Raw genomic sequence first — 24,384 nt, 5'->3', positions numbered from 1 at the left:
TGGAGTCATTTTTTAAAGCAAAAATACCAAACTAGCTTTTCTGTATTGTTTTTGCCTAAAAAAATATTTTTATCATGCCCATTAAGTATGGGAATACAAGTCACACTACCACCAACATATGTTCACACATGCTTTGCTGTCCTGTTCCGCCACCTCTTTCACCCTCTATGTGCAATTTCACGTATGGACGCTCCATATGACTTTTAAATTAACTCTAAAGCCCCAAAGTCAGTGTTATTTTTACCTCGTTGACGCATTGTGGGCATTGGATGACACTGGTTCACCTGCTGTGCTGGCGTGGGGCCTGGCTGAGGTGTGACAGCGAAACTGAATTAAAGGATAACACAGCATGGAAAACACCTGTCTTGCTTGCTGACACAAACCATCAGAGGCTGAGTCTCAGGTCAGTGTGAGGCAACTGAAAATACTGCAGACATGCCTAATGATAGTAGATTTATATTATATCCATTGTGTGTGTGGCTGTGTGCCATCAATACCATGAATAAATCTCTTTGTGAATGTATGAAGGTCTAGGAGTGGGTAGACTTATTCATTTACGCCAGATTTTTTATTTTTCAGTTCTTTCTTTTCATTTCTCAGTTTCTATTCCTGTTTGTTTTTATTTCTTGTTTTATCTCTAACTCTCTGTAGTGGTGTACCCATGCTGAGACAAGAGCAACGTGTTTGAGGATCTGTTGGCTGGGCAGACAACCGGCCGACTCGGCTGACACAGTCCAATCCAGATCCTAAAAGCACAGGAGGGCTCTTTTAGCCTCCACGCAGGCCGGATGACAGGTCACCCTCCCTTTCGTCTGATCTGGGAGGATGACAGTCGCTGTTGTTTCAGCTGCATTGCAGTCATCCCGAACACATCCATATTTCACTGGAGGAAAGAAGATAGATCAAAGGAGAAAAAGCAGCTGAGGACAGCGCCGGAGCTGAAGAAAAGGAAGAGATAGACAAGAAAGTACTGTAGAGAGACAACAAAAAGTAAGAGCAAAGGACTCATGAACAAACTAAATTTCAGGGTTTTTAACATGCTTCATCCATCCCTCAGTCATTACCGGGCCATGATTTTTCTGAACTGCCATTAGACACAGAAGGCCACTGAAAGGACATATCAGCATGTTGGTCATCTCCAATCAGCCCTCAAACAATCACGAATTTATGGCCACAAGTATACCTACCACTCACATATTCACTCACCTACTCATTAGATACCTCCTTCTTACTATTCATTACTATTCATGACATTCAGAACTCAGAGCTCCACAACAACAACATTCCTGCAGTCCATCCGTTGCGCAGACAGCAGGCAGTAACTTTTACTATTTCTGAGAACTGAGCTGCAGCAGGTAACTCATTTTCCTGACACCCATTGGGAAGGAATTAAATAAAATGGACCAAAACTTGTCAGACTGTTGACCTATAAATCCACAAGTGGGCCACGGGTGGCGAGGGGAATGGACAGAGAGAAACAGCTCAAGGAAGAGGAAGATAAGGGGGTAGGATAAAAAGATAGGTCCAAAGAGAGAGAGCGAGCGAGCGAGAGAGAGAGAGAGAGTGACAGAACAGAAAAAAGACAAATACATATAAGAATAGTATGTGCTTTTTCCCCTTAAGCTGTCAGGCAGGACAGCTATGACACAAGGGTGTGTCCCGTTCGGCCCACTTTCCCCCAGCAGTTCCTGCAGATGTCTGGTTGGCCTGGCCCTAATCCTCTCTATGAGACTGACACCATTCCTGCCCCCCCCCCTCCCTCCTACACAACCTGGAATTTTTTTTTCCCCCCTCTCTTCTGTACCTTTGCATAATAACAGGTTAGAGGAGGCTGTGTGAAGATGATGATTTTTCATGCGAAAAAAATGCTTTCATTGTTTCGACAATCACTGCAGAGACTTGCCGCAGCGAGGAGCCACAGATAGATAAGGGAAAGTGAGTGAAAGAGGGAGACAAAGTATGGAGTGGCAGCAGGAAGGCATGATGAAACAAGCGGCATTTGTGATGCTGAGAGCAAGTGTTAAAATGGACTGCAAGATGCAAATAACACTGCTCTTATCTGTGAATGGGATTAAAAAGCGATTGTTGGGACACATAATGTTTAACCTACATACCCCATCTCCAGCGATTTCCACCGAGAAAGTCCCTCTTATCTGCTAATAGACCTTGGTAATCCCTCAAACACGCATGTTCTGCATGCTGGCAACTTCTAATGAATACTGAATGAGAGGCGAGTCTGCTAGAAACCAACTGATTATTCATACTACAGTACTGTATGTGCAGCCTAATATTAGACATTATGAAAGCAAGCTCCAGGTTTGTTCACGGTAGTCAAGACTCACTACAGCAAACCAAATGGTTTAACAATGACTATTTGCCATTAAATAACATTGACAACCAGGAAATAGATCTGAAGCTTAGGTTGCAGGACTGCCCCGGGCCAATTGTATGCCCCCTTGTTCGATACCAGCTGACTTGCAAAATGTTGATTTAATCACTCATTCATCAGCAAACAAAGAGCAACATAACGATGAATCACCCAGGGATTGTTGTAAATCACTTAGAGGAGAGTCATGCATTATACAACCTAAATGTGAACATACCCGGCTCTGCCACATTTATTTCCACTGGGATGCCTATATAATATTCAAGGAAAGAGGGCAATTAAACTTGAATTACATTTCCCTTTTAAAATAAGCCGCTGATACTTGCTATATCATACTTTGTAAACTCTCACCAGATCAAATGAGTGCCAATCAGTTACTTTTTTATTTTATTAGTAACGTAGAGGAGAAGAGGGAAAGTGCAGTCTCCGGGGGATTTGGGAAGAAAATCTGAGTGTGGAGAGAGAGATTGTGGAGGACAAGTAGTGAAGATCAGCAGTGTGACCATATCCAGAAAATTAGATTAACTGAATTAGAGGGATTAGATTGACTACAACTGGATTGGACCTGATGCCTCTAAGAAAAGAGAAAGACAGAGCAAGTGAGGGAGCGCACGCAGCGCACTAGAGAGGAGTGAAGGAGGATAGCCGGGAGAGTAAGATATAAAGAAGTTTCTTTCGGAGTTGTGTGAAAAAGTCGTATTGCGGTAGAGAGAGAAGCGGAAGGAGGAGACAGCTCAGCAGATTTAGGTATCCTGGGTAACTTTTAGGGGCTGGCACTGAAGTAAGCAGCTGAAGCTGTCGCGGCTGGTCCTTGATCCTAAAGGTTCAGCCGGGTTCTTCTGCTCCACAGGACTCGGCTTAAGCTGCAGTGCCCCTCAGTGGTTAAATATGGGCATGCATGCTGAACCTCTCAGCATGATATGGAGTATGATAGCATGATATAGTAGCATAGTATACATAGTCAAAGAAGAGGCATGAGGGCATGGGAAGGACAAGAAAAGGCTACAGTACACAACTGCACATACCTTAATAAATAAACTGATATCTTACGACTTAAAAGCTATGATAAGGCTACTCTTCTCTGAATAGATAGAAGGTATTGCTTCACAAGTGTGAATTTAAATTATGTTAATTTTCATGTAAGGTAGTTACGAGCCATTCCCTTATCTACATTATCCATTATCCAGGACAGAACCTGTGTCATGTATGAATAGCGGGTTAGGTCTGTGTCTTTGTGTGTGCCATTCAGTGAGAATGTGCAGCAGAGAAAGACAGAGCTCTAACCAGGGAAGATGAAGCCTAAATCAATGTGATTAATTCATGTTAATTGCTGCCCCCTGGTGTCAGTGCCGCAGTTGTTGTTACTTTGCTGATACACACGCTTTTGGCCGCCGCCTTTTTGCCCAGAAGATAAATCTCCTATGTCGATAGAGAGACAGATACAAAGTCCTGCTGCTTCACAGCTTCACACTGCGGTTACCTCCGGCCGAGACGCAGCAAAAAAAAAACAAGACTTACAATAACTCGCCTTGCTATCTCCCAATCCTCTGGTGGTATTTGGAGAATATTAACAAGGCTGTGGTGATGTATCATAGACAAACAGGAAGAGACAGATTTTGTTATGAATTCTCCCTCCTGCATATTCCACCGTGATTTAGAGGCTTCACGCAGCCTGCACTGCAAAACTGTAGGGCGCTGTCTGCATACCGATGGCCTGCTCTCTCTGAGGATCAGAGGCCTCCTACAATTGTTCTAACAGGACGCCATCTATCCTTCATACCGCAAAGAGAGATGTAATAGAAAAACATTTAGCATATAAACATTCCTTAAAAAGTAAATTCAGAAATCCACAGCACAATAACTGCAACACACTGACAACGGGCGAGACAAGGATTCAGGCTAGGTTGACCATATTTTTTGCTGATTCTGCCTCTGTTCAAAACACACCATGTGGGTCAGAATTTGAAGCAGCCTATACCTCCTCTGGTCACAGATCAATGGAAGCAGAGACTAAGTGGAGCTGATATGTAAGGATGATTAATGGCCTGCAATTAGTCAAACCAAATGACATGATTTTGAGATGTGTGTGTGTGAATTTTACTATTCTGCTCACCCTCATTCAGGTTTAGGCTATAGCTTAGCTTCAAAACACAATGTATTTTTCAACTAAACCTTCAAAAAATCTTAAAAACCCAAGCGCTCACTCATTTATCATTGTGGATTAATAGATAAATATCATCTTGCAATCATTTTATATATGATTCACAAAACAATAGCAGACAAAAGATGCTTGAGTCTGTTTAAAATAGACATACAAATGAGTTACAGGGTAAGTGGGGTAAAAAGGGGCGTGGCATGATTACAGCGCGTCAGTGACCAGATGAGCACAAAAAAAAACACGAGTTTTGGACACTTTCAATACAAATCAACCCTCATCCTGTTTTTCATCTAAAACACACTGAATGATGCGACATTTTTCAAACTCATTTGATGATGTAGGTTTAGTTAAGCTGTTCATAAATGGAGCCAACTCAAATTTAATGAAATTTACTTGTCTAAACTTTGCACGAAAATATAATTCCAATTAAACATAATGTTTTAGAAAAACCTACTTGATAGGTTTCTACCTTCGTTATGACATTTGATAATACAATCATTATATGAATGTGTCAGTTTGCTGCTTTTCCTAGCTCCAGTTAAGAGGTCAATCTGAATCTCCGACTAAAGCTACCAGACATATAGCCTGAAAAGAATCCCAAAATTCGGCTCAGGCCTGTATCTTTGGGTGTGAAACAGTGGTATGTATTTGCAGTGAACCGGAGGGACACCCTGTTTGATGTATGTCTACAAAAGGAGCAGACTGATTCACATGATCACCTCATCCATGTGATGGTGCGAAAGCATTGAGTGGTCCCAGAAGCAGGAAAGATTGCATGTCACCGCTTGTTGGAAGCTAATCTGTTTCTTCAGTCAAGTCAATATTGTAACAGCTGGATACACTAGAGGAGTGGGCTGCTTGATCAATATTGATGGCACTTCATACCATGCCCACGCCCACACCCACACCCACACACATACAGCATTTCCTTTTTTCTCTACTGTATGTTCTCAAGGCAGGGACAGACATCAAGCGAGACCAGGTTCTTGCAAGGCTCTATCACACACTAGCATTCCCCTTGTTTTCTCTTCCAATATTACAGGAAAAGCAAGCATCCCTAATGTTGTCTACCTTTTATAACAACAACAATCCTGTGTATTCTGTATTGTGAACATAAATGGCATAAAAGGTCCACAGGGAAGTGGGTCACTGCAAATCTTTTGCCTCCACCCCCGTTTGTCTTCTGAAACTAGTCTTATTTCCAGTAGGAGCTTAAGGTGGTATTTATACTCTGTAGGCAGAGAAGATGCCTCTCCGTGCTGTTCCCTTCAGCTCAAAAATATCCCTTTGGGTTTATTAATAAACACAACAAACGATATTAGGTGTTTGTTTTCCAGAATTACACAACGCTATGCATAAAAAACAACCTCAGTGAACAAAGGGAGTAAAGTTAGTGAATTTCTGACCCAATATAGTGTGAGTGTGCAAGGTAGATACATATCAGGATAATGAATGATGATTCCAGCACAGCTGACATTGCACTCAACAGGAACTCAAAGGCGGAGGGGAGAATGGGAGGCCCGATTTAGAGCAAGCAGCTGTTGTGCACTTCACCTCGCAACACATCTGCCAAGTCACTGTGGGCAGGGTGCTGAGGTGACTTCCCAAGCTCCACCAGTCACTCTCTGCCTCTTCCTTACATGTAATTCAATTTATCTCTGTTAACATACTGACGTCACAAACACATACTGGTCATACCTTCAGTCACTTGCATAATTGAGGAAGAGGAACTATTTAATGACAGCCAAGAACTGCAGTACTGCAAAGGTAAGGACTCCTCCCTCCTCGTTCAGTTAGCTAAGATCACACCATGTGCTGACTCTGTGCCTGTCTGGGAGATGTAGTTCTTTCATGTTGATACCATGTGACTACACAGACCTCAGCCAAGGTAAACAATGTGTCATTACTCTGCCTAGGTAAATGCTACATTGCATAAGATCAGAAAAACACTGATGGACATCTATTTTCTGACATTTTACAGAGCCAACAACTAATCAATTAATCGAGAAAATAATCGACAAATGAATCGACAATGAAACTGTTAGTTGCAGCCCTAGTGACTACTGGCAGAAATCCGTTCACACAACGGCACACCAGCAAGTGTTTGCAGCAGCGTTATAGAATGATTTCTTAAGTAAACTATAATTAACTAGATATGAATCAATACTGTAAAAGCATCATAATATAATCTGACACACAACTAAAGAGATAGGGGATATATATATATATATATATATATATATATATATATATCCCCTTTCTCGCCTAGCTGTCCTATCAAATAAAGGCGGAAAAGCCCAAAAATAATATTAAAAATAAATAAAAAACAATTCCACAAAAGTAACAAGCAGCAGCAGCAGCATGAAAGCAGGAATAGCCATCAGACACCATGACATGGACCACGAGCAGATCAGCAGGAGAGCAATAAAGCAGCAGCACCAGCAGCCTCATTACGTATGCTTACTGTTATTGCAGAGCACAAAAAAGCAACCTGAACAGAGCACAGACATCCCAAATAACTGGGTTGAAGAACACATTTAAGACCAATAGACACAGCTATTTCTTCCACTAACCCAACCTGGGCCAATGTGATCAGAGATATGACATGTTACATGAATGTTACAGCAGCAAGTGTTTGAGGCTGCGATAAAGCTGAGTTAGCAGTTGTGCAGCACAACAGAGAAAAAGAGTGGGCAGAGGTTTAATAGTTTAAATAAACCGCCTTATGGAAAAGGGTGCAGTGGATATACTTTGCAGCAAGTAGAGTACGTCTTGTTTGAGTTTTGCGGGTAAGGTGAGGTCTGCCTGAAGCTCACAGGTCTTGCTTCAGATTGCAGTGGTTAATTAAGGCAGGTAACATTTAGTTCATATATATTCTTAACATTATTTTATTGTCTAGATGGCACTCGTTTTTCCCATCACTATATTACACACTAGTACACAAGTTCAAGTGGAAATCTACATACAGGGGAAAATGCTCCAAAGTTTCACCTTTTTATGTGACTTTAGCATTTAAATATATAATCTGAGACACCTCTCTTTCTAAGTAAGATTAATGGAAAAGCTAAGGCTGTGGACATAAAATAAATTTGACTCCTATAAAGTACTAATAGTTCTTTGCTTCTTTGCTCATCTTGGAATGACTGGCTATAAACAGTGTTGGTCTCCTTTGTCAATGAATCAGCTCAGAAAAGTTGAGTTGGACGTCTTTGTTTCTGAAGACACTGATGAACAGAAATATATTTTCTAATGCTATTTGGGCATTAATTCAGCCAAGGCAGAATTTCATGTCAAATTAATTGTAGCCTAAGTTATAGTTTAAATGCATATAAGAACTCATTAACCTTTTTAAATACAGAGATCATTTTTGAAAGATTAATAGAGAGCTTTATCTCACATTCTCCTATTTTACAGGTTATACAGATTTCATTTATCCCATAGCGCACACACCCCCACTGAGGTAGAGCTAACCATGTGAAAAAGTTTTTGTAGCAATTTCTCTTACAGTTTGTAGAACTCCTATCAACGCGCATTTCTCCGAATCCCAATTTCTAGAATACCTGAGGGACACTGGCAATATCCTGCCGCAGTTATTAAACTTTGACTTTGGGGTGAAATCCAGTCCCGACTAATAGGACTACTCAGGAATCATTGCAGAGATTTGTATGTGATAATGAGAAATAGAGGTACAGTCCCAATTCATTCAGCCTTCTCACCTCTGGGTGTGACATGTAATTACTCATGTGGAGCTTTTGGGGAGGTTGGCAGATTAAAAGGGAGTTGCCCTGAGGCCGGTTGGGCAGCCAGTTAGCTTGACAGGGAGCCACCGAGCCTCTCCTGGAGTGACACAGACTCCCTGGCTGACAAGAATATCAACGCACCTCTCAAGGGTACAGCTGACCAAACACATTTTCCAGTTTTGTGCTAAGATCACTCAACAAATACGTACCTACAGTGTGCAACCCAAAGCAGTGTTCCCTCTCTGCATGTAACAATAAATGACGAAGAATGAAGTGTAGAGATAAATCTAAATTAAAAGTTATAACATTTAATATGCAGGGGTGGAATGTGACTGAGTACATTAACTCAAGTAGTGTATGATTTTGAGGTACTTGTACTTTGAGTATTTTCATTTTTCTTACTACGTTCCTACGTTAGACTTTTATTCCACTACATTTATTTGAGCTATAGTGATTACTTTGCAGATTAAGACTGTACATTAAAAACATGACTTTTTGAAATTTTAAAATTAGCTCCACTTTGACCAGTTAAATTCAAATGTTTTTACATCAATGCATTTGTCATAATTCATCAATATATATATAATGCATATCACTGTGACATAGGGCATTCTCCTGTATAAAGAATACTTTTCCTTTTAATACATTGTGTACATTTTTATGATAATACTTCTGTATTTTTTTACTTAAGTCAAATGTTGCTGGACTGTTAATTGTAAAGGAGTAACTGTATAGGGTTGTATTGCTACTTTTACTTAAGTAAAGGTCCCTGAATATATTTTTTCAACTAAAGATAATATGCAACATTTGTATCACATACAAAGAAACTGAAACTGAAACACTGACAAAAATCGTAATAACATCCTCTATCGTCAAGGCTGCTACCGGTACGTGTTGTGCTCCATCTGCAGGTTGGGTAAATGTTTGATGGCCTAACTGCCCACTCACTCTGTCCCGCTGTAACTCAAACCCGTCAAGACGTTGACTGTAGCAATTACTAACATTGAACAGCTTTCAATCAGCCCTAAATCCACGCCTTCAACCTGCAATCAATGTGCACATTAAACTGAAATTACACACAAATAATCAGTTCTATTAATCAATAAACCACTGGGCGATAAAGCAAGCTGACAGAGGCGATGGGGTCTTTATACAAGCCTAGTGCACCCTCCAGTGGTGTACAAAGGTAATGTAACTGTGTGTATATGTAAAAGGTAGAACATGTTTTATTCCCACACTCCCAATGAACCAGGTTGGTCTTGGAGACGAATAATCACGTCCAGGTGTCGAGACACTTTTGAGGACCTCAGTGTTGCTCAAGCTGGAGGGAAAGAGAGGAGAGCTGAAGTATTAAGGGTGGGTTTTAAGAACGAGCTAAGAATGATTCACAAGGAGTTGGCAGAGTGAGTAATGGTAGCAGAGTCCTGCACCAGGACTTTTATGGGGGACTTACTTCCTCCCCTCTGCAGCACTACAAACTATAGATCATATATTTCAGCGCTGCTACTACGCTTACTGCCCTCCGCTTGTCAGATTGGTCCGCATCATTAATTGGTCCGCATCATTAAAATACTATTAAGAGGTGGCAAGGAGTCATAAGATTACGTAGATGTTTTAATAAGATTTCTGCTGACTTGACTCAGCTATGCCTCTGAAGTCTTTAGGATGGATGGATGGATGGATGGATGGATACTTTATTCATCCTAAGGGAATCCAGTAGCTTAGACACCATAACACACAAACACACATATAAACATATATCTCACATACATAAAAATCTCTGTCTGGTATGGACTGACCATGTGATGCAATGACCATGTTAAAGTGCTATGGTAGAGTGTGTGCAATGGTGGTAGTGCAAAAGTGCACAGTGCAGGGATTGAACAGTGCAAAAGCTTATTATTAAATATTAACTATGACTATGAAAAGACAAGAATGTAAACATAATAGAATTAAGAACAATATATAACAGGGAATAAGTTATACGTATAGTAGAAGAATAGTTTCAAAGCTTTAGGGTGCTTTGGTTTAAAAACAGCATAACTGAGTTCTACAGAAATGCATTACATATACTATTCTGTGCTGTAGGTAGATTTGTAGGTTTTTAATTGCTGATGATGCCGGTAGCAGTTAGGAAAAGTGTGTATATCAAATGATAGATTATCTTCGATACATGTCTCCTTATCAAAATCACAATCTAAAAAAAAGTAATTGAGGGAAAACTGACGCAGGTTAGTTTAACTGCTGTTCAAATCTATGTTTCATTCTAGTCTGAATATTTTAGTCAGTATAACAGACAGACAGAATTTTTTTTAACAGTTTAATTATTAATCCTATAAATTACCCTTTTAGAGAAGAAATATCACCAGTATTATTTTAAACAGGAAACATCACCAGTACCGGGGGAACTATTTGCACAACTTAAAGAAGTTCTTTTCTGTAAAAAAAATGTCTTAATCTACAATAAATTATCTAAATACACACACACACACACACAATGAATAACAAGTAACTGAATTTAAACCTGGGTAACAAGACAGAAAAAAGTAGATAAAACACAAGAATTGTTAATAGTAATATTTAATGTGGCAACCCAGTCTAACACTGCCTCAGAGGGTCAAGTAATGTGCTTTTAGGTTTTGTACAATTGAATGAAATACTGTCTATTGTGTTTATACTACAGAGAAAAGTTGAGCACAAGATACAGTATGAGGGTCATTCTTGGTCGAATTTTGCAGACTTAAGCAAGAAAATATTAACACAGATTTGAGGTGAGACATTAACATCAAAAGGCACTAATAAAGAACCATTTATATTTTGATTGTGGATCGGACTTTATTTTACATCTTACAGTATTATAAAGACTTGAGATCAGTGTGATATGAGCATTTTTAAAGCATGAAGTGAGACTGGGCACATCAGACAGAGAAAATGACATAACAACCCATTAGACGCTTTTGGTAGCTTACGGTTTGAGTAGAGAAAATCCATGCGAGTAAAACACACAAATGCAATAACAGTGATAAACACGCCAAAAAACTATGTACAACTTCTAAATCCATTGTTTGATGGAACTGTTAAAGCTGGTTTTAAAAAAGACACTGACAATGTATTTTTATACATTTCTTTATTAAAACAATAAACATCCAAAGTGTTAGAGAGAGGAATAAAAGCACACCAAGAGTTAGGCAACTGGAACGTTTCAGTATGAACTCAACAGTGCTTTGCAAGATAAGGTTATCAGTGCATTGTAACATTGTGAATTATAAAATTCAAACTATGAAAAGAATTAAATACATCTCAATTGTGAGGATGGTTTCTTGCCGGTGAGAAAGCCAAGGTTACAGTCAGTGTGAGAGCACTGACAAAAAATAAACTACTACACACTGCTGCTGCTATTTGAGACATTTTGTCAGTAGACATCTTTATAATGAACGACCCAAATTATACAAAAAGCATAAGGTATGACTGAATGTTTAAAGTTGAAATACAGCCAGGAGTCATTTCAAAACATCCCATGTTCATTGGACAAAATAGCTCTACAGACACACAGATAATAGTACTAGAAGAATTACATGTTTTGCTGTTTTACAATGCAGAAGCTGGTTTACTGAATTTAACAAATTATACTTAAAAAGCTTATTTTTAAAACAGAGTTCTTCAAGTACACTTCCAAAACGGTTGGCAACTGTATTCCATGTAGTTTTGGTTGTTGTTGAATGGTAGACAAGTCTAACAGAGGAGTCAAATAGTTCACGGTTTTTATATATCGTTTCACACAAACCACTCTATTTAGTCTCATGTGCCGTTTACGAAATATGTTGAAAACATTTTGACTAATACTGGTTTGAAACATTTTGAAATAATGGATAGAACAGCAACCTGAAAGACTGTAATGTCAAAGAGTCAAAGGAGAAGAAACATTAAATTGAAAATAAATACTTTTGGATGTATTGATGTTCAGGGGTGGAGTTACAGTGATGTTCTCCACTGATGTCATTATTCCTTACATCTGACATCCTACTCTCCCAAACGTGTTGCCAAAATATTTACCTGGGTACAACCTAAGCATCCGATAAGATAATTGAGGCAGGTAAGTATGTGTTTTATATTTGTGTGGTATAGTACAACCCAATCCAAAGTCACACCTGTGAAACCCATGAGAGGGTCCGTCACTCATAAATCAGACTGCATAATCCTGCAGTGCTCATAAATAACTCTCAACACTCAATAACCGTGAGACAAGCGCTTCCTTGTCTTGGAGTGATTGCTGATAATGACTTGTCAGCATGTGTGCTCTCACATTAGTGTCTGCACATATAAAAAGGGGAAGTGTTTTGAGGGGCCGTGGTTATCAAATACAGTCATGGCCTTTGACTTTTATTTGGCAAACAGAAGCATGAAATACTCTGCTGACAGTCTGAAGTAGCATTCAGATGTACCTCTCATCCCCCTGCTCAATGCTTCGCCATCAGAAGATGCACCAGAATACAACAACCAAAACATTGAATTAACATGTTAACAAATAGTAATCATATTAAATCTTTTAAAAGGAATAAAATGTGGAATCCTTCTCCTGTACAGCGACTGGCGATTGGTGACCCCCCCACCCCCGTGTCCAGTTGGTTTTGGCAGTGGTCTAACACTTGTGCTTCATGGCAAGCTGTAGAAAAATTGGGATGGGGGTTGCAGGATAATACAATGAGAATTTTGAAAAACCCTATCAGCAAAATGCTACCCAGCTAGAAACAACAGGTTACTGTAAATGTAACAATACATGCAATAGCAAGCACATTGAGTAAAATGAGGTAAGGTACAGATTTGATTTTACGTTCCACAAAGGAGAAAAAGCTGTTAGGAAGGGTTTATTATACAGGTGCTGGAAGGCAGCTAGGGGCCATGTTTTTTATTTATTCAGACAATGACAAGGCCACTTCATTTATCACATTAACAAGGGTTCTAATGGGCTGGGCTGGACAATCGTCGGAGAGATGGCCAGGGCCGCCAGATTAATACAAAGCCAACAGGGTATGAAGACGTGATGATGGAAGACACACATTTACGCAAACATGCACACATACAGTACTGACTGAGTATGGAGTACGTTGCTGTGTGAAGAGAACTGAAATCTACAGATTGAACAAGTGGGGGCAGTAGAGCAGCACGCAAAAATGAGGGGTCTTGTTTAAAACTGAGCAGCACAGGGAAATCGACTGCTGTCACAAAGCGAGGCACAGAAGTGGAATTGCAGATATGAACTAAGCGAAAAAAGAGTCAAGGTGACCCTCTCACAGGCACTGCACTTGGCTAGAATTTGAAGCTACTAACACATGCACATGCAGATGGCTTAATCCTGTCAAGACATCGTTCAAGCCATCCTCAGACAAAAATGTAATGGATAAAATGCGGACTGTCTTGTTCATTTCTTCAGTAATGCCTTCTTTATCCATCTGTAGTAATCATTGTTGCTGTCGCTCCATCTCTGCTGCCTGCCTCTGTTATGTCTTGTATGTGCTTTCAATGTGGCCTCTTGAGACTCTTCTCTTTTCTTTTGTCTACTTCATATTGTATTAACTGCATGGACTGATTTAATGCCATTGCCACTATCTGTGCTTGTCTGTTTGTGTGCCACTTTTTTGTATGTTTTAACCCTTTTTGTTTAGGCCTGCTGTTATTATAGATGTAATGTAACTGATTTTAATATGTTAATCATTGTATTTTAGGATGCCTATTGTCAGCTGGCCGGGGACTACAGCTGGAAATTAGCCATTGAGGCTAAAGCTGCTCCTTTTACTGTATAGTTCATTAAAGGGGACTGTCCACGACATTATAAACTAATAAACTAAACTAAACTGTAAGGCCTCCAACTGCCTTTAACAGAGGGCGCCAGACATGCAAAATAAGTGATAACACACAAAAATATAAAAAGCTAATGGCAGCAAGTGAAATGAGAATTGCCAGCGAATGAGTGATTCTTCATGGGGGTTCTATAGTCATTCTCTCCTGAAACCACCAGAGCCAAGGTATGGCACTTTCTTTGCTTATTACAGTTTTTGTAATTCATCACAGTGGTGAAGCTCATCTGTGAGCAGTAAGAGGGCAATGCAAGGCTTTTGAAATGTCTGTCAATTATCCCACCATCACTAGTATGGCATTATGCATAATTGAAAACATTCCAACAGGCAATGGATAGCTATACTATTAAAGTTATTAACGTCCCACTTTAGATGGCACATGTCTCAGTGAAGGCTATCCACTAACAACAGGACCTCACCTTACACAAGACAGCAAGCTGCAAACCCAGGGGTGTGTAAGATATACTGTGTGCTATTAGAAAGACAGCTATGATGATCGTAACCAGGTGGGCTCGTTACAAAGCAATAGATTTGGTCTTTTGTTTTGCAATAAAAAGAAAAAAATCTGGTTATGGTAATAGCTCCATTAAAGAGCATGCAATTAGTTTTCCTGACAAACAAGAGATATGGGATAGATGGAGGATGAGGGAACACCCACTACAAGAGATAGAGACTAAATGAGGGAGAAGAAAAAGAGCACCACTGCTGAGAGGCTGAAGTCACAATGAAGCAACTTACAAATATCCTCAGGTATAAGTAAAATGTTTGATCTTTTGGCTTAACTAATAATTATCTTAAAATTATGACTAGATATTCCATTGCGTCCAATGATAAGTCAGAATTTCAATGCGCTGTATTAAAATCCACAGTAAGACCACCCTGAGGTTATGCATTGTAATGTATCTTGCTAACATATTGCCTCACCTTCTGTGCTGTAACAGAGAACTGTTCAGCACTGTTCATCATGTCCGCGGTCCTCTCCTCAGCCCGACCTAATCGCTCGCCGCGCTCATTCAGAGCCTGGCTGGCCTTCTGTACAGCACTCGTCACACTGTCTGCAGCCGAGTGTAGTATACTGTTACCTGCAGATAAGGGTGGAAGTGAAGAAGCAATACGGAGCAAAAAGAAGTGAAGAAGGAAAGTAAAGTAGAGAGGCACAAGAGAGGAAAGAAAAGACAAAGGGGAAGGAAATTGTTATTCCATGTTGAACAACAGAATGTAGGAGACCAGCTGAAACAAATTCCCCTGTGACATTAAATGCACGTAGTTAAATCAGTGACCATGAGCATTAGTGTTAACGGTGGAAGACAAAAACATGGAAAAGCAAACGGCTTCCATCAGGTGCAATGTGGGAAAGTGGCGTTTCCTTCAAAGTGGATTTACTTCAAGGAAAGATCAAGAGAAATGAACCTTTTCAAACTTCAAAGTATGCAACAGAAACACCGGATTTAATGTCAAGCATGTCATTCCTGGTGACATTATTCACTGCTTTTCTTCAATTTTGAACTTGTGGTGCCAACTCTCCTGTCTGCTGAACCACAGAGTAATAAAGAGAAGATATGTGCTTGGCTGCATGGGCAGCCCTGGAGACCTAGTTGTGGAAATAAGAGTGAACACCATTAATCTACCGCACGTCAGGAATGCTGCTGTTATGCGCCACGCTGGCAACCAGACCAAGAACAGCAATCTTCCTGCTGCTTTCTCATTGTCGGCAAAACAGTTGTATATTGTTCCAGTGGGGTATAATCTGTCCTTGCAGTATGCCAGTTTGGGAAGTTGTCACCTACTGCTCCTGTGAACTGCTACCTTTGGTTGCCCCAAAAAGAGTCAACCGAGAATGTCAATCTGTGGTGGCATTTTAGATCCTGAGGAGTCATTTTAATTACAACGCCAGGATGGCACCACAGGGTTCCCAACGCAACAAAAGTATTGCTATATTTGGTGATGACCACCCCAGCCACTCCTGGAAAAAGTTAAATACACAAATACACTGTCTACTCCTGTACCTAACTTTACAAAGCAGACAGATAAAGAAAAACAAACACCCAGTGAAAAGATAAGCTAGATTCAATTATCCAAGGTATATATCCTGGGATATATAGTAAATGAGTTTGAGGCGAAGGAACAGACTGACTGTAAGACTTGACAAGCCAGATTGTATCTACTCCCACAGGAAACTGCAATATAGTGAGTGTATGTCCTGTGGCATCAACTCATGTAGGCTGAGTGACAGATAATTGGGACAGCTCTACTGCAGTGGGTTATATGACAGCCCAAAAGCAGAAAGCGAGGCCAGCTGGTGTTCCTTCAAATGCAGTTAACTTGATAAAGTCAAAGCCGTTTATGAAGAGACACACCTGTGCCGCAGACACACAGATGGATGTTCATCCCCCGCACACAAGAGGAAATGGAAACACACGCACATACATAAGGCTTTCATTCAGTCCATTTTTCTAGAAATTACAGTCAATGAACCACAGACTGTAGGTCACGTTGCACATGACAAACACATCTGGGCCGATGATAAAATAAGCATCATACCTGTCAGAACTAGTTTTTCTTTTGATCAAAGGTTTAAAATCTCTCCACAGCATACAAGGACTCCACAGTCTACAGCTACAACGTGGATGTAATACTTACTTTCTTAACTAGAATCTTCACAGCCATTAGCAAAGCAAAGTTAATGTGTAATTATAAAAGATAATATAAAAGTGAATGCTGGCTTACATAGACTAAAAACACATTTCTCCTCTGCTTCTGTTTGGAAAAAACAAAACACTTTCTCTGAGAAGCTTTAGGTCTTCACTAGAAAGGATAAGACCTTTTCACCTTTAGACAGATTCTTCTTAATCCTCTCCGCCTCGGACAAAGCCCAGGGAGTAATACTACCATCATCCTCAATGTATAACCCCCACTCTCACAACCCCTCCACACCATACACTGGAGAACATCTCCTTTCATTTGTCTGCACACAATTTTCCTTTCTCTAGTGCCTTTCTTTTCCATTCTCAGAGATCAGTGGCGGGCTGCAGCATGGGCTCCCCCAGTGGAGAATGTAATTACAGTAAAAGGCAGGATGGAGAGAGCTTATGAAAAGGCTGCAGCATCAGGAGCTGAATGAAAGATGTGTAGGAGTAGATTATGTTATGTGGTGCCATCGCTGTGAGCTAAGTGACTCTTAATTTAAAGTGGGAAATGATCAGCCATCACCGTTACCAGCGGCCCTTTTATGTTACTTAGGAGGTTTACTGGCATTATTGCAGTCATTTTACCGACTCCGGAGTCTAAAGTTAAAAGAGGAGCTTTTTGTGACAATTTTGTAAACTTGCATTGTTGAATAAGAATGAGCTATAGTACGTGGCCAATCCTAGTACATCCATGGCACGCCTCTTTTAACAATGCAGGAGGAATTTTGTTGCTATACCTCGTGATATCACGTCAAGCCAGGGTTTCTTTAACAGTGAAGACTGAACAAAAAGTCAAGTTTATTTTCTGGCCACAAAATATTCCAGAACCTATGAGCAAAGACAAACATAACAAGGAAGGGGAGAGATCCTTTAAAGTCCCCCCCCCCCCTCTTCCAGTTCTGCTGTAAGCAGGAGATTACAGGCGCTACAGAAAATAAGCTGATGGTTATCAACAGGAACATGTCAGATACACTTCACAAAATAAGTCACATCTGCTCTTGAAGCATATGGGATTGATTAGATTGGATGGCTAACTTCTAGAACAAACAAAAAGAACCATTCAAACAACACATGCTACAGTGCCTTTAATACTTTCACTCTGGCAGTGTACATGATTATATTATCACTGTGCTAGTATTATGCTTTGGGGAATATGTGTGGGTGTTTGAAGGGAGAGAGTGTCTTACAATAATTTCTATTAAGTATTAGCGAGCACATACTTATCTGCACTTCAACAAGTTCCATCAAAAATTCACCTTATTATCCCGATAATAGCAGAGCGCTTAAGGCTTCGGTTATTCAACCAAAGAAACTTATAAAGCATTCTGTCAAGGATTTCTGTAAGTGATCCCAACCCTACTCAAAGCTGTACAGTACCTACACATCAACCTTATTTTCCATGTTCCTGCCATGAGACAATAATAAAAATATTATAATAAATACATAAAACATCTCATTACTTGTTTTACCGTAGATTTATGTACTTCCAGTTCACAGAAAGGACATAGAACATGAGTTTCCTAATGTTAGTTACAAGTATAAAAACTATGTTGTTGGGGCGCCTGGATAGCTCACCTGGTAGAGCGTGCACCCCATGTACAAAGGCTCAGTCCTTCTCGCTGTGGCTGCAGGTTCGACTCCGACCTGTGGCCCTTTGATGCATGTCATTCCCCCCCCCCCCCCCTTTCACATCTTCAGCTGTCCTATATAATAAAGGCCTAAAATGCCCAAAAAAATCACTAAAAAAAAAAGTTACCATACATGCTATTTTGCAAGTTTCCTATAGGCTACACTGAAAACTAGTCTACGATAAATAAAGTAGAGGATTAAAGCATCAATGCTCCTATTTGACAATTTCAAATAGATTACGCATACAATAATGATGTATAAAATGTGTGTGGGGATGGATCAGCAATGGCTAATGTAATCGACATCATAAGGGCCTAAAGACGCAGCTCCTGCTGCAAGATAAACCCCCACTGCAGTTTCATTAATGCAAATCTTGACATTATCCACAGCAGCAGAATGAAACTATAGCAGAGGTTCAACCAGGAAGGGCACCTCCCTCATGCACTCCTGACAGACACCTATTATAACTCTACAGCCTTTTATCCAATCAATTTTCTCCACATTCTTCCTACAGTTATTCCCTAAACAGTTAATTCTATCTTACCTGTCTTTCATTGGTGACGCCTGAACGTTTTACACAGGGACAGTTCTCCTTTTCTCTGTGTTCTTCCCAAATCATTAAGCCATATATTTCCTCTTTTTCCGATACCACTCTCTCCCCGTGAAATGTACCCTACTGTATATGTCTATCATTATATCATTGTCTTTCAACCATCACACAATGCTGCTCCTCCCAATCCCTACCACCACCTGCATCCAGGATCTCGACTTGCTTAGCGTCGGCAGCAAACTTCATTTACTCACTTGCATAAACTCAATCACTCAATTGGTAATGTAAAATGTGTGATCCCGTGCTGAGGTTCACGACAAATGATCGTTATAAACAATAATTAAGTCATGAATCTGTATTATTTTCTTGGTCTCTCCTGCTTGAACTACAATTGAGTCACTTCTAATGTACATATTTATGCGCCCTGCCAGTGTTGTAGTCAAGACCACCTAAACCGAGAGCAAGCCATCACCAAGACCAGAGTGTATCGAGACCAAGTCAAAACCAAGACCAAGACCAGACCGGTGCCAGACAGCCAGAGCTTCTCTTGTCTCCCCCATGACTTTCTTGGGAGTGTGTGTTAAGGGGAGTGAGGAGAGAAGGTTAACAGTAACAAATTTCAAATTGGAAATGAGTCGTTATTGGTTGCATTTCAAGCAGGAAGTTTTACATCCAATCACAGTAATGATGTTAACACATATGATTAGACAATGCACAGGCAATTTAGTGATATGCCTGAGTCCTCTTTGTCTGAGACCGAGTAAAAATGCGGTCGATTCCGAGATAAGACCAAGACCTTCAAAAAGTGTTCTTGAGACCGATCTCGAATACTACAACACTGAGTCCTACACATACTCATACATATACATTTACTTTGGAGTGAAGTGGATGTGTAGCCTGAATGACTCCTTAAACCCCTGGTTAACCACTCAGAGAAAAGCAAGGAGAGGACTCTGACATTTTTTCATGAGGGAAATAGCTTCACCTTGCATGCTCAGTCTGGCTTTAGTTTAGTCAATGTCGTGCTGGTTAAAAAGCAAGGCACTAAAGACCCCAATGGGAACAAACTTGGAACATTTTGTACTGAATGTACCACAGAGCGGTGTTGACACTGACAGAAAAATAGTGACTAGGTATTCATGAGCAGCCTATTCTCAGTGGCTTTAATCAGCAGATAAATCAGCATCACACAATGCATTAAAGAGCTATAATTTCCATCATTATAGTCTTGTCTAAGCTCAAATGTTAATGTGTGAAATGCTATACAGAAGTACAGAATACTGAAGAAACCATTAGGGAAGAAGCACTCCATCATTGTACTGCCCTCGTACATCAAAATGTGATTTACATCAGCACAGTATTAGTCAGTGACTCTGCACACAAACTGACAGTGAGGGGCAAGGACATTGGACATAACTCACATAACCTTTGGATGTAAACTAAAAATCCCTTTCAGCATGTAGTCACCCCCCACAGTGACAACACAAACCAGGGAAATTGTGACCTTGTGCTCACTGGGAGCATAAAGATGCAAGCTGTGTGTGTAAATGTTAACTTCAGTACAGTATATCCCTATAAAGGACAACAAAGAGGTCACTTAAGTCTCTGCGAGCCAAGAGCAGGGCCCTCAGTTCAGAAGGCAGTGGACAGGCTTTATTAGGGGTCCAAGCCTGAGTCTGTAAGAACCAACTTTAAATTTACAGTGTAGATGGACAATGGGTCATGGACCACACCTACCAAAAATTACACACGTGGACCACTAGGTGGCGCTATAATGTTTTTTTGCCTTTCATTCCACATCGCACATTAGAAAACCATACATCCACGTGTTCCTTGAATCAAGCTGAATCACATGATATAGGCCACGCCCATTTCTGCTTAAAATATCTTTCGCAATATCGCACAATGTGCAAAACCAACTTTTTCGAACTCGTCCAAGGCCGTGCGATGGATCAGCACGAAACCTGGTATGTAGCATCTCCAGATGGACCTGACCAAAAGTTACTCAAAAAATTTTGCTACGTTAAAGTATGCGCATTTGACGACCAAACAAATTTTCCTAGCTAGCTACCACACACATATCATATCTCGGCCAAATTAAATGTTATCAGCAAATAACATGAGATCCTTGTTCAAGATCCCACTATGATGCTCTGTACCAAACTTGGCAAAGATCGGCCTTTAGGGGGCGCTATAAGCAACGTTTATTTGTTTTGGCCAATAACGCAATGCATTTAAATGGGAAATTTGCAATTGCAATATCTCTGCCAGAGTAAATGCAATCAACACGAAACTTTGGCGAAAATCGGCCATTAGGGGGCGCTATAATCAACATAGACGAGTTTTGGCTGAAATGCAAAGAATTTTTGACTACTTTTTTTTTTTTAAAGGGCGTGCGCCTGTGAGCACCCACGGATGAAAACATAAATCGGCGCCTATGACGCAACAACTTGACCACCTCCCCTGCTCCTTCAACAACCACACCTGCCTCCACCCTCTCGGCCACTCTCTCATTTCTCTCTGCTGTCCCCTGTGGTCAGGGGGGTTAAGAAGTTTGTTTATTGTAGAGCATTCTTAAAGGTGGTCTGTATATGTATGGAGATGAACTGTTAACCGCTACATTTGCAATGCCGATGTACCGCAGACCTCGTCATAACTGCTTGCAGTTCTAGTTTTACCTTTTTTTTTCTTCTTTTTTTTTTAAATACAACTTTGTGGATGTGAAAGAATTTGCTTGCTGCAAAATAATGTAGTCTCTTATTAACCTACTATTGGGACTCATTTCTTGTTAGTAGGGGATAAACTTGTTTAACAAAGAAACTTTGATTTCCTTGATTTCTGGAGTAGCTCAACACTTTTTAGTAAGGAGGTATAACTTTTTAAAATTTAGTCCAAGCAATTTTGATTACTGTAACACTGGCTTACCTTGTCTCAGTAGATGACCGTGGTGTGCAACAAATTCTTTCCTCTTTCTGTTCAAATAGACCTTGCAACGGAAAATGACTGAATCTACAGCTTGGTCTTCTGTGATGAGAAAATATCAAACGTCATAATCAGCTTTGATGTTGAAAAGATGATACTGATTTTGAAATTAGTCAAGAGGGGTTACCATTTTTAGATTATTAAATCACGAGTTAAGTTTTAAGAGTTCCGTTGTAAATGTCATGCAAAATAAAACCGGTTAAAACTGGTTACTGTTTGATTATTTGTCCATCACTTGATTGTAAACCTCCCAAAGAATGAAGATTCACACAGAGCATTAAGCGTAAACTACCGGGAGACAGGTTTGTCTAATACTGAGGGTTTAAAAGCATCTTATCTCACAGATTTGTTTAGAATCATGTCATGAATATGTGCCAGTGAGATAGAAAAGCTCAGGAATTGGGGTATAACAGTGTGGGCATCAGCCCAAGTCGGCACTGAAACAAGGCAATTAGCTGCTTTTATTTCTGGACCAATTACATGCCCCATCAAGGATCAAAAACATGCGCCTGTGCATACGGCTCTGACAGAAGTCTAAAACTCTGCAGTATCAATTCACCAAGAAAACTCTTTACAGGATATGGAAAAAAAGCCAAATATGTTACAAAATATCTTCCTGAATTACATTTAAATCTAGAGTGTTATTTAAATGGTTTTGCATCATAATATCAACTCCAACAATAACAGGTGCCTTCATGGCTCTATCATATATTTTACATTATGAGACTTGGGATGAGCCTGCTGATTAAATGTTAACAATATTACTTCATGGATGCAAGGCATGTATAAGTTGGCTGCATTTTCAGCTCACATTTGACAGGACCTATTGTAGTAACATTTTAATCAGCATGTGGAAACAGTGCAAGATTAAAGAACAAAGCTGCTGGCATCCTCAGGCCACCATGACAACGGGAAACTGACAACTAATATGTTCATTCATTCTATGCTCCTTATCTTGAAATAATACGCATCTTGAAATAATAAGCAAAACATACTTGTCCATCTTGAGTTATGTGCATTAACTATCTACCTTTTGTGCTTTCTGGAGGCTGCCATCCCAGAGGATTCTGCAGATAGAGTCTCCCACAGTTATGGTCCCACACCTGAGCAGCGTCATGCTTTTTGTTTTGCACTGGTGTGAGACTTAAACTGGAGTGGACAGAGTTGGCAGCAGGCTGGCATCATCTCTGTTCCTCCTGTCACAATGTGCAGGGTGAACTGTCAACTTTTTAAGTTTATCAAACACAGCATCCTCTACTCACACAGAGCCAGAAGTTCATTATCAGATCATTGACTATATGGACTAACAGCATGTTGTCAATAGCTAAATCAATACTGTAGCCGTTTCTACAAAACCACAGGGTTGGTGTGTTTTAAATAGGACGTAGTTTTTGTGGGTAAATTAATTCATATTACAAGCATTTATATCAAGAGCAGTGCTATGTGTCTCATAATCATCCACAAGAACAATGCTACAGTGCTTGTAAGTGTAATTTTCATATATTCTGCAGATGTGTGGCTAATATGCACAGTTGCACGCCATAATCCATCTTACTCTAAATTCACATACAACAACATACAGAGACTACAATATGCACCAGGGTCAGTTTAAGCGAGTTAAATATGGGCATGGTTTTCAAGAGTAGAAGGGAGGTCAAGGCAACAGAATGTTAAAGAGAACTGTTAGCTTTATCATCAATGAGTAGATAGTGGGTTCCCACACACAGAGTAAGAAAAAAAGGAACCTTAATACTAACTAATTGTGTCTTTATATACATATTTCACACATTCTCACCTTTCTGCAATGTACAGTACTGTACTTTGTTTTTGCATCATAAATGAAAGCTTTCACAAAGCACATGCTACCAATTACAAGAGTTAATTCTGTGATTTGCTCACCGTAAGGTTTTATTAGTAGTACAACAGTTACAACAGTAAAAGCAAAGCAAACCATATATATTTTTTAAAATATATGTCTGGTAATTGATTCTTGTATATGTGGGGCATGTTTGTTTCTATAAATAATGGCGTGAATAATACAACAGGTTGAATGGTGCTCAAAGATGAGGGTTGGGAGTAAACAGATCAATATCTGATTAAACCGCTCAGGATGCTGCATTCCCTACTGGGTTTCACTGTAGAGGAAACCTTCAACCAGCACCACAACCCTTAACCTTCTGTGTAAGAAACACAATTTGCAGACAGGAAATTACTAATTATGCAGTTTTAGATTTACTTTTTGACAAGGGGGAGAAGGGTTCTCTGCATCAGCCGTATGATTGGCCAGCAAGACGTCTTCGAGACTCGACGTACTCCTGTGGTAACTCAATTCACATAGACAGTACATGCAAACAACTTTCGTCTTGTCGAGAGATCCATCTGGGAGGGCTTTGAAAC

The 24,384-nt window shown here is 40.0% G+C and overlaps 1 protein-coding gene across 3 annotated transcripts in view; it reads right to left on the bottom strand.

The window, feature by feature from the left end:
* Window positions 1-11,406: 11,406 nt before the first annotated feature.
* Window positions 11,407-24,384, bottom strand: part of stxbp6 (syntaxin binding protein 6 (amisyn)) — a 66,829-nt gene continuing 53,851 nt past the window's right edge. For 2 of the 3 annotated variants that reach the window (XM_078277772.1, XM_078277771.1), the window contains exons 5-6: window positions 15,064-15,221; window positions 11,407-12,947 (exon numbers count right to left, since the gene is read on the bottom strand). In XM_078277772.1, the coding sequence (XP_078133898.1) occupies window positions 12,924-12,947; window positions 15,064-15,221 (182 nt within the window). In that variant the 3' untranslated portion in view covers window positions 11,407-12,923. Of the gene's footprint in view, window positions 12,948-15,063; window positions 15,222-23,017; window positions 23,184-24,384 lie in introns of those variants that run through there. The other variant, XR_013503660.1, reaches the window with a different exon arrangement.

This window comes from Sander vitreus, chromosome 20 (assembly GCF_031162955.1).
Source record: "Sander vitreus isolate 19-12246 chromosome 20, sanVit1, whole genome shotgun sequence".
Classification (NCBI taxonomy): domain Eukaryota; kingdom Metazoa; phylum Chordata; class Actinopteri; order Perciformes; family Percidae; genus Sander; species Sander vitreus.
The sequence above is the reverse complement of the archived record's forward strand: the minus strand, read 5'-3'. Positions and strand labels throughout refer to the sequence as shown.